General features: G+C 36.0%; 1 protein-coding gene across 2 annotated transcripts; it reads right to left on the bottom strand.

Annotated features, from left to right (window-relative positions):
- Positions 1-7083: 7083 nt before the first annotated feature.
- Positions 7084-12137, bottom strand: LOC121418278 (39S ribosomal protein L11, mitochondrial-like). Of its 2 annotated transcripts, none has more exons than XM_041612058.1 (5): positions 12077-12137; positions 11211-11412; positions 10339-10434; positions 8300-8393; positions 7084-7502 (listed from the first exon to the last, which is right to left on the bottom strand). In XM_041612058.1, the coding sequence occupies exons 2-5, from the start codon at positions 11343-11345 to the stop codon at positions 7249-7251; spliced, it is 579 nt and encodes a 192-aa protein (XP_041467992.1). In that variant the 5' UTR covers positions 11346-11412; positions 12077-12137; the 3' UTR covers positions 7084-7248. The 2 variants fall into 2 exon arrangements, with proteins under 2 accessions (XP_041467992.1, XP_041467991.1); XM_041612057.1 differs by lacking the exon at positions 12077-12137 and adding an exon at positions 11935-11937 and having other exon boundaries at positions 11211-11419.
- Between the last annotated feature and the right edge of the window lie 74 nt (positions 12138-12211).

Here is a 12211-nt window from a genome sequence, read left to right as displayed (position 1 = left end):
GGACTGATTAATCATGTTAATAATCTATACATTTTTCATCGTTTTTACAGCTAAAAAGATTGCATTGAAACACGTGTTTCTTTTATAAGAAGCTCAGAGTTCATTCTAACGCCAGCCAAAGGGACTCTAATTAGGCCCATTGAGAATCTGTTGTAGCACAGAATAATTACACTTAATGTAAAGTCATGGGTAATTAAAGGGATGATCCGGGCTGAAAGTATTTATAGCTTAATAAATAGAGTATAATTCACTGAACAAAATGCTGAAAATTTCATCAAAATCGGATAACAAATAACAAAGTTATTGAATTTTAAAGTTCAGCAATATTTTGTGAAAACAGTCGTCATGAATATTCATTAGATGGGCTGATGATGTCACATCCCATACTCTTTTGTATTTTATTATATGAAATAATGTTTATTCAAATTTTTTTTAACTAGAAAAATTAGATTGACAACTGATTTACTGCATTAGATATTTATTGCTGCAACTTATTTCAGTATCAGGAAGACATTATATTCACACAAGTATGAAATAATGAAATATTATGATTTTATGTAATATCATAAGAAACCGGAAAATGGAGATGTGACATCATCAGCCAACCAAAATGAATATTCATGACGACTGTTTTCACAAAATATTGCTAAACTTTAAACTTCAATAGCTTTATTATTTGTCATCCGATTTTGATGAAATTTTCGGCATTTTGCTCAGTAAATTCTACTCTGTGTATTAAGATATAAATATTTTCAGCCCGGACCATCCCTTTGAGGCAAAGTTATTATGAAACGATTCCCATGTATTCATGAACATTGCGTTGATACTAAATTTCTCTTTCAAAATAACGATTTCTCCGTCTCCAGAAAGTTTACTTTGGTGCGTGCCACTTTAGGGGGTTCCCCCGGTATTCGGTCAATGTACTGGGTGAATTCATTTTTTTTTCGAAATGTAAAAATATATAATAGGTAAAATGTATGCTTAGGCTACAATAGCATTTAATGTGTATTATTCAGCTGTGTTGCACATAATCATTCCCGTCTACGCAAACCTCATTGTTTGTAAATACTCTGTACATGTATGTGTATTTTGAATCATTTCTCAAAATATCAATATATTTTCTCTAAAAAGTTATGCGTTTTATATTTAATTGTAATTGTTTCAATAAATATTTCACTTCAATGACAAGTTATTGTTGTCTATCATGCCTGTTGCATTTTACGAAGTTATTAGTGACGGCTTTAAGGACAAATCCACCCCAACAAAAAGTTGATTTGAATAAAAAGAGAAAAATCCAACATAACACTGAAAATTTCATCAATATCGGATGTAAAATAAGAAAGTTATGATATTTTAAAGTTTCGCTTAATTTCACAAAACAGTTATATGCACATCCTGGCTGGTATGCAAATGAGGAGACTATGACGTCACCCACTCACTATTTCTTTTGTATTTTGTTATATGAAATATGAAAATTTCTCCTCATTGTCAAGTGATACGATTAATTCCTCCCTGAACATGTGTAATTAGCATTGTTTAATACTATTATGGTTCAGTAAATGATGGACATCATCGACTGACTCACCTAGTTGTGCATATCACTGTTTTGTGAAAAATAAGCGAAACTTTAAAATGTCACAACTTTCTTATTTTACTTCCGATTATTGATGAAATTTTCAGCACTATATATGCAAGTTTGATTTTTGTCTATTCAAGTCAGCATCTTCCTGGGGTGGACGTGACCTTTAAAGAGTGAAAACGATATTGCTGAACGCATCGGGCACTTTGAGCTAGTCTTTTGATTTATTAGCATAGAGAGGAACCAAGTAAATTGATGATTGACCATGTTGACCAAATGATTGGACTAGTATATTTTACATTCTATTACTGTATAGGAATTTGTATCGAAGTCATTGTATACATTTTTATATTATTAAAAAATAAAAAGAATAAAGAAATCATGTGCTGAAGAGACGTGAGAAATGAGATGGGATAAAGGCGGGTGTGTCTGCAACGAATTGCGATTTTTTTTTATTCTTAATTTTTTTTTCTGACAAGTCTTGCAAACTCTTGGAACGTTTGTTTTGAAATGAACAAAAATATGCTTACCAATATTCGAGGCACGTTTTTTCTCAGTGGGTCGATTTAAGGAGTCAAGACTCCTTAATTGGCGAATGAAAAGGAACTTCAGAACACTGTTTTACAAGTTACAGTTTACGAAAGCTCATGACTGTTTTGCCAAATCCAACAAAATGCAGATAGTATTTTTTTATGTTCAAATTATTTTGCGATGAGAAAAACTATTTCAAGCAATGAAAATTTCTTGCGATCTTTAATGATCCTTTGCAAAATCGTTCGCAAGCATTCGAGCGGCTCGGCGTTCGTCATAGTAAATATGGAGTTTTCCTTATGAATGGCCAAGGTAAATACTGGAAATTGTACAAACCAAAGATGTAATTTATGAGTTATAATTCAAGCCCTCTTCGGTAGGAGCGGCGCCAGGGTACTGAGATAAAAAAAGGGGGAGATGACAATTTTTTCTCAATTGAATGGTTGGGGCAATACTTTTCTTTTTCTTTCTATTAATTTCCTCCCCCCCCCCGCTATTCTTTTAATTATCTTGTTCACTACGCTTGCAAAGTATCAGGGGCGGTCGTCCCTATACCATTGCCCCTGTTATTCGGCGAAGTTTTTGGTTTGGTATTTACTCCAACCTTACCTCTTAAGTTTTAACCCAAGTCTTAATGATGCGGGCCCCAGAACAGAATTGTACAGCAAGGCAAATCGCCCTTCGCGGCCAGAACCCTGCGGACAGTCGACAGTGACAAATCAGACAAGATTACTGTACTAAGGAAACTCGGCATTTCGCATTGTTGCACAAATCACTTTATCTGCAAATTTAGGGCGCCGCCAAGATATTTTGGAAGGGTTGCGGGCAATATACGACCTTAAATAACACAGACCTCTCCGTTTTCTTCTCGTTTTCCTTCTTTCTTCCTTGTTCTCCTTTCCCCCTTTCTCTTATGTCCCACTCCCCTTTTTTACGTATTGAAAAATCATAGGAAGTGCGGTCGCCCCCCCCCCCCATGTGCATGTGGCGCACTGTCCCTTCAAGTATCCCTGAGAGTGATTATTATGAAAACGAAGAAAATAGCCTTCTGATAAACAGTAATCAGATTGATACGATTTACTTTATTATTATTATTATATATATTTTTTTTACGAAAAAAATATATCGTCGAGAGAGGGCACCAAATTCAATAGTGGTCAAATTCAAATTTTAATACCAGTATTAAGAATCGTTCAATGGAAAATAAAACAATCTTCAGAACACTGTTGCAATACAGGTGTACTGGAATGTTGGATGATAATCAATATTTCACACCAATTCTCACTGGCTTTAAACCCTAATCCTACACCTTCTGAAGAGAATCAGGGCGAGAACTTATTAGGGGTCTTGAAATAGATGTGCTTTATCTGTTGTCAGCTTATAACATTCCTTCATTACTAATCCAGTATTGTTCAGATTGCTAATCACAATATCGGCATATACATCGGTGTAATAAGGTCAAAAACAAAATGGAGGGGACTGGCTTTCGGATAAGGACTGTCACTCTTGAAGGAAACATTCGATGGATAAAGCCAGCAAGTGAAATAATACGTTTTTGATGTATTAATCATCCTGTCATAAATTTGGCATGTAAAATATCCACAAAAGCAATTAAATTCTCAAGGGAAAATCAATAAAATGTTTGAATTCATCTTAATGCTGCTCATATATAATATAAAAAAAACTGTGGACGTAATAGTGTAGTTTGGTAATAAAATTACCATATTCCCCCTTAGTATTGCATAAACCTGTATAATTTGTCTATGATTTGAATTTGTTGTTTATGTCATACAGGAGCTAAAGTAAGTGGCCTTGTGCCATCACATCGGGCTATCGCATCGGATCAGGCAATCGCTATACCCGACCAATCGAGAAATGGACCAACTAAATTTCCGTAACGTCCAGTTTCACTGACCATTAAAGAATATTGCTTTAATTTTCACTAATCATTGGTTAAACTGGACCCGACATTTCTGAAAGTTAGGGTGCCCTTTTCTCGAATAGTTGTGTAAACTGGACCCAGCGTTTGGGGAACTTAGGCAGCCCTTATTTTCTTGAATGGTCAGGTTTCGCGATTGCCCGACCCAACATGACAACCCAATGTGATGGCACAAGCCAAGTAAAAGGGACTTTTACAAAAGAAAAAAAAGGGATATTATAAACAAATATCAGAGGGAGAGAAGGCCCCAAAACCAATCCCCCAGCGACCAATCATCATCCTCACAACAAAGCGAAATAATATACACTTCACAGCAGAAGAGGAAATGGATTTTGGTTACATAAAATATTTTATTATTAATACAGAAACTCAAATTGAAGCTTGGTAACTGTTCTTTCCCTGCCTTGAAGTCTAAAAATATTCCACAATGGTAGGATTAGAATTCTACAGACATCTGTATGCAACAAAGAAAAAAAAAATCCAATGCTAAAGGATCTCTCTTCTCGCTGGAGAAACCCACTCGGGCGGAATAATAGTTTTCAATCTGCCTAACTGCACAATTATGCAAATACTATAGCAAGTAAGTTGTGCAAGGCTAACACATCTGCAAAACACGAACCTCGATTTCATTATTCCGGCATAGAAGTGGAAATATTCCAATTGATGCCCCTCCAGCTTCTGATGCGGTTTATTTCCTATTTCTTTGTAGCTATGGTATTCAGAGCCATCCTTTCGATGTGAGCCAAAAGTCAATACATGCATATGTAGCCGGGGGATTATCACAGCGGAGGAACATGTAAATCACAGCATGAATTAGATATGACTATTTTCTGCCATGCAATAGAGCAAATTATGCATTCCAATGCACGGGTTGGGGGCAAAACGAGCTTTGACACCTATATGAATACACATAACCATGGCATATTAAGGTAAAGATATGTATAGTGTATATATGCACATTCCCTTTTAAGGGAATGTGCACATATTATTTTTAGGTCTTAAAAGACCTAAAGTCCTGAACTCACAAAAATAGTTTTGAAAACCATCGGTCAAAACCCATGATTTAAGCAGATTTCCTGTATAAATTTTGCTTCATTTACCATGTATATGAAAAATGTCCAATGCTTAAGTGTGCTTTCGTCACAGTGCGCCAAATGGACGCCTGTTGCCACGGTTAAGCACGCTGAGTCCACTCTTCAAATTGAATTCAGGCCAAAGATTCTGAACCTGTCAGTACCTGAACAGGGATTGAAATGCCAACAGACTTTGAAAAGTTTCATCAGATAGTGTGGAAGCAGAAAACTATAGACTCCTGTGCAATTATGATTTCTACTATGTCTTAGATAATTAAATCATATCGTAATATTTCTATTTAGACAAGGAAGGCCACGTAGAACACACTCAAATCGTATATCAGAGCCAGGAGAGAGAAAGAGAGTCTATTCCTTTTTTCCCTCTCACAAACCTTTTTTTTTAATTTAAAATTTAAAAAAGTACATGAAAAGAGTAGGCTATATCCACTCCAAATTACGCTACCCATAACCCATCATTATGAACTAGAAACAAGATCAAATCTCATGCAATTACACATTGGCTATTTGCAACCTTGTGAGGGCAGCATTGAAGTTTATAGTCATGTTCAGATGGAAGACAATGCACTGAAGGTGACTAAAAATTAAAACAGGAGAAGAAAAAAAAAAGAACCAGGGATGTGACATCAGAAAATACATGTCTAATGGATATTTCAACTTGATTATTATTTCTTTGTACATGGTTGTTTTACATGAAATTCCAATTAATCTTTAATTGTGAATCGATCATTGGTGATACAGGCCTTAGTATATCTTGAAACCTCAACCAAAACATGCCCAGTATAGATTGTTCCACAGAATTCCTAAGAAATATGTGTATAAATAACCATGACTTTCCTTATAATTCAATTTGTAGCAAACTAAATTACTTGTAGTATTATGGTGACAAACTCAACAATGTCTCCCACTTAATACGTAGATAAGTAGAGGTCAAAGAATCGGTTTGTGAAATATTGCCAGGGGCGTGTTTCACAACGAGTACATGATATGCAACGCGCGATCTTATTGATAGATACAAAGCTTTTAAAGCACAATTTACAATTGAACATGTTCAAAACTTCATGAAGTAACAGAATAAATTCAAGTTTGAAATATTCCTGTTCACTACCATGTTGAAATGCTGCCACCAAGTTTACACTGCAAAACATTTCAAGCATAGTCTTGTAATTTGCATTGTTCAATCCAGGAAAGTACCATTAAATACATAAATAGTGACATACATGTATACAAATGTGCAAACTTTCATGTCAGTTTGACCTTTCACTGCCGTGATCTGAAAGGGGGGGGGTCCCTTTAAATCATTTCATGCTATCCAGTACTTGGTTTAATTTGTGATAACTTAAATAAGAAAAACCTTGCTGGGCCAGCAGATTTTTGTTAGCTGGTGACAGACTGAAATTTTCTTGCATATTTTTTTGATGCATCATATCCATCTGACTTTGACAAATTTGGCAAAAATGTTGGTGTGAACTTTGTTGCTCAGATTTGGCATGTCATGTCTGGACCATCAATAACACAAAAAGAAATAGAGCAGATGATCATCTTGAATCTTCAGGTGCACCACCCATTCCTCAAGAGTGACCAATTGCAACTACTGCAGGTAGGACATCAAGCGATCCTTTTGGCAACACCCCCAGATAAAACCATTGCAGAAGGTTCCTCAAAGTATCCAAAACCATGCTGACTTCCTCTTCCTTTTCTGCCACCAATGAAACCCCCATTTAGCAGGTTAATAAAAAGGATACAATCCTTGCTCGCTCGTAATAATAAGGTACATGGCAAATAAAGTGCCCTAATCACCTTATTCCCACCAGTTTTATCTTCATTGCCAGACTACTCCCAAAATGGAAGTCAAAGGAGTTTCATCACAGGTTCCATATCTATGCATAATATAGGTGATTTCACCTCGCTCTAAGTATCAATGGCTCGTGAGTCCATATTGCTCCAAAGCGCAAAGGTTTCCTCTTTGATAATCTGCACCCGTTTCAAGTCACAATATTATAGATGATATCACCTCAAAGAATTGCAGGCTCGCTATTCCATACATTGCTCCACATATAAGTTTCCTCTTGAATAATCTGGATCCGATTACTTCACTCTTAAAATTCTCACTTGGCAGAAGCCTTGGCTTCTTCCATCTCTTCCTCTACGGCACTTCGTCGTTGTGCAACGTCCTCCATGTAACTTGACATCTCATCTTCGTCCAGGCGAGGGACCACCTTGATGCCTATGGAATGTGCCGTGCCTATGGTCATCTTGCATATGTGATCCATAGGAAGGCCTTCCATGGCCTTGTCTCCACTCTTAATCTGGGCAATCTCGTAGATGTGCTTCAGCGAGACCACTCCAAACTCTTGATGACCTTTGACATGATGAAACCAGAAACATAATAGTTAAAGCGATATGAATATGAATTTACTTATGTCATACTGACGGGTGGTATTAAAAGGGTTGACTGCAATCTGTCTTTAATAGTATTCATAGGCCCAGTTTATCACTCTCTTGTACATGTCATAATACAGATATCACTCCAACATGAAAATGTATATTTGTACACTGAATGAGCACTAGATGGGAATCCAAATCTTCATGGGGAGGTTTATGATCAAGTCTCTCTTGGAGCTTAAATTCACTTAATTGAATTTTAAATTGAGTTTTTAACGTATGACTTTGACATGTACATATATGAATAGTCAGGGGCGGATCCAGGATTTTCCAAAAGGGGGGGCAAATTTTTCAGAGGAAAATTTTGACAAGCCCCCCCAAAAAGGTTTTCAACAAAGAATTAAGGATATTTCGTACCCGAAAAAATTTGGTAAGTCTTGACTTTAAAAAGAAGGGGCACAACTCGGTTTCAATGACATTTTTACATTACAAATTTTTATTTTTGCACCTGAGAATAGTTGTACTGTATCATACACAGTATGACTGGACATTACATGTGTGTTATAGTATTCATTAATCGAGAATTCTCACCTTCAAAACAAACTTACCTTCTTCCTTATTAATCTACTTATTGTAATATTTTTTTTTTATGTTCATGTAACCATGTGCTTCTAATTATTAAAAAACAATAATGATACTAATACTAGTATATTATTATTCATTTTATTTAATAATCATCATCATCATAAAAAGGAAATAAGAGTAGATCATTACCAGGTTGATATGCTCCCTTCCTCATCCCCGCTGCTTGCTTCAGAAAGTATGAAACCGGTGGTGTATTAAAGGTAATGGAATACGTTCTATCAGGCTAAATGAGGAGTAAGAAGAAAAAGGTGGAAAATTTATCAAATCAGTATGAGAACACCTCAAACTCCCTAGATATTGTATACAACTTTTATTCCTATCAAGAATTCATATTTTTAATCTAAGAGCTAATGATGCCAAATCCAATTCTTAAATGTGAAGATGTTATTGGCTGTTTAGTCCAGGAAAAATAAGATTTCATCTCAAACAAATTGCAACAGAATTTTTTTCACCACAATGCATTTCCATGAAGTCCCCAAAATGACATACTAAGAGTCCAGAAAAATCCAAGTGGTGGAAAGACATCTAATTTGCATAAATCCAAAATGGCGGCCCTCCTGATAACTTTTCATGATTATTAGTTAACGATATATACAGGAAAGGTCAAATGATGCTAAATCTAACTTGCAATTTCCAAGATATTACTGGTTGTTCACAATATACATGAAAGATTAATTTTAAAAAGATAATGCATTACAATTCAAAGAATTATTAAATTGTTACTAACCATGGGAGATTTTAATTCAATTATCAACTAAAAATACTAACAAGGGGAATGCCTCTGGCCGTCTCACCTGCATCACGCAGTTCAATATAGCAGCAGTGCTGACTTTGAATACTACTCTAACTCGCACAAGATGTTCAGTGATACATGGTTACTCTTATGTCCACTTTTTATGAACTAGACCAATAAACTTACAGAGATATGATGGTTATTCAACAGATACACCCAATTCGGCCAAAGTTCATTGACCTTTGACCTTGGTCATGTGACCTGAAATGCGCACAGGATGTTCAGTGATACTTGATTACTCTAATGTCCAAGTTTAACGAACTAGACCAATAAACTTTCAAAGTTATGATGGTAATTCAACAGATACCCCCGATTCGGCCAAAGTTCATTGACCCTAAATGACCTTTGACCTTGATCACGTGACCTGAAACTCGAACAGGATGTTCAGTGATACTTGATTACTCTTATGTACAAGTTTCATGAATCAGATCCATAAACTTTTAAAGTTATGATGGTAATTCAACAGATACACCCAATTCGGCCATAGTTCATTGACCTTTGACCTTGGTCATGTGACCTGAAACGCGCACAGGATGTTCAGTGATACTTGATTACTCTAATGTCCAAGTTTAACGAACTAGACCAATAAACTTTCAAAGTTATGATGGTAATTCAACAGATACCCCCGATTCGGCCAAAGTTCATTGACCCTAAATGACCTTTGACCTTAATCATGAGACCTGAAACTTGCACAAAATTTTCAGTGATGCTTGATTACTATTATGTCTAAGTTTCATGAATCAGATCCATAAACTTTCAAAGTTATGATGGGAATTCAACAGATATCCCCAATTCGGCCAAAGTTCATTGACCCTAAATGACCTTTGACCTTGGTCATGTGACGTGAAACTCATGCAGGATGTTCAGTGATACTTGATTAACCTTATGTCCAAGTTTCATGAACTAGGTCCATATATTTTCTAAGTTATGATGACATTTCAAAAACTTAACCTCAGGTTAAGATTTCGATGTTGAATCCTCCAACATGGTCTAAGTTCATTGACCCTAAATGACCTTTGACCTTGGTCATGTGACATGAAACTCTAATAGGATGTTCAGTAATACTTGATTAACCTTATGGCCAAGTTTTATTAACTAGGTCCATATACTTTCTAAGTTATGACGTCATTTCAAAAACTTAACCTCAGGTTAAGATTTGATGTTGACGCCGCCGCCGCCGTCGCCGTCGGAAAAGCGGCGCCTATAGTCTCACTTTGCTTCGCAGGTGAGACAAAAAGGGTTAAATAATGAAATAAATTTTCTTTAATAGTATTTCTCAGTGGAGGATAAAATACAAGCCAACGTGAACAACTTTAGTTGAAGAGAAATTACAGGGTAATGTAATGCTTATATTATCATGGAAAGTGAAACTCACATTGATGTGGATTTTTGATGGGAGGGGTATCCCGTCTTTGATGTGTTTTGTCTTCTCATTGAAGTCTTTGCAGAACTGGCCAATAGCAACTCCTCTCTGCACAAATAGACAAAATACACAGAGAGAGGTACATGTAAGGGAGGCATGGTTAAGGGGAGAGAAAGAGAGAAAAATTACAAGATTTTTTTTTTAAAAAGAGAGAAAAGATATGATTGAATATTATAAAACTAGTATATAATTTTCAATTAGTACAGAGTTGATGAAATATCTACATGTATATCATTGCAAAATTATATTAGAAATTATTTTAAGTAAAACAAAACAAAATTATCAAAATCTGAGAATCAGAAGAGCTTCATACATGTATACTGTATAATTATCATATAAAATACAGATGGTTCAAGACTTTGTGGTCTTAAAAACAGTAGTTTCTTCAATGCAAGTTATTTTTAAGTTACCACAATCAAATATTTTTCATCCATAGTATTGCAAGTATTGTAAAAAGAACAGAACATTAATTTTAGAGCCTTGAACCTTGAAGAAGTATTAACCCAAATAGCGTATGCTGTCCTGGAGGGGGGGGGGGGAGGGCTGACAGATCAAATAAGGCACACAATAACTGAGGGTGCTCAGATGTTGCCCCCCCCTTTTTTTTTTGCCCAAAACATATGAAGCCTGTGACTGCCTGACCTTTCCTGGAAAATGTCCCATTTCAGAAATTAGCGAAACTCATTTCTTGATTTACACTTAAAACAAGATCAGGAAAATACTGATCATCATAAACTATTGTTTACTGAGAGATGTTTTCAGAGTTTTCAAAAGTTATGTGCTGTAGGGCAACTTTATGTTTTTTGTTGAATCCCAATACCTACCTGTCCTAACACAGGACCAAGTGGAGGACCTGGGGCAGCTTGTCCTGCTCTGATGTACGTCCTGATCACATTGCCAAGGTTGACCTTCTTTGCTGTATCTTTGGCTGCTTTGGCTGACTTGGTAGCCCTTGACATATTGGTATTAGATAGGTTATATTTTCATTCCACTCAGATAAGGGACAGGAACTTCTCAAGCTATTTCCTGGAAATAAGAAACAAAAAACAAGAGTGTCACTAAGGTGATAGCTGGTCTTTGAACTTGGCATCTCTGCAGGGCCAGGGGGACAGGGGAGACGTGTCCCCCCTACTCAAAATAGTAGGGGGGACACAATATCAAATATCCCCCCTACTATTTTGGGTCTTTGGTGATGCTAAGAAATAGATCACTCAAAATGGGAATAAAACGTGCCTTTTGGGACAAGGTCTTGCTTGTCAAATATATTTTCGTTGAAATGACCTTAAATTTTAGATAATAGCCTTTTTTGGGGGCTTGTCAAATTTTCCAGACCCTTGTCCTCTCTACCTTTTGGGAGAGATTTCCGCCCCTGACCATGGTCCATCCAAAATCCAGCGTGCTGGGCTAGGGCCACTCACTGATTAGCATCGGAACACGGCTCGTGACCATCGGGAGGGCCTCGGGCAGGCCGAGCAATGACGTACCGTTCGGATACTGTGTTGCGTTATGTTCAATAAGCTAGAAATAATACGGACATTGGAAAGGCTCATTCTTCTCAAATATAAAAATTTCAAGCGTATAACATAATTAATGAAAATGGCATTTTAATATACCACGGCAAATTATAAATGATAAGCACTGAAAAAGCATAAATTGAGCAAAAAATCAATAAAAAAAAAATAAAACTCACAATGCTCAGTAGAGCAGACCAAAGTTGGACGTAATTGAACAAAGCCTTGCCTTGATAAAAAATTAATTAAAAGAAAAATAATTTTTGATCAAATAATTTTATTTACATCATAAAAATGTATTTACTACTAAAATG

Source organism: Lytechinus variegatus, chromosome 7, assembly GCF_018143015.1.
Source record: "Lytechinus variegatus isolate NC3 chromosome 7, Lvar_3.0, whole genome shotgun sequence".
NCBI classification, from domain to species: Eukaryota; Metazoa; Echinodermata; class Echinoidea; order Temnopleuroida; family Toxopneustidae; genus Lytechinus; species Lytechinus variegatus.
This window is presented reverse-complemented; position numbering and strand designations above follow the sequence as displayed.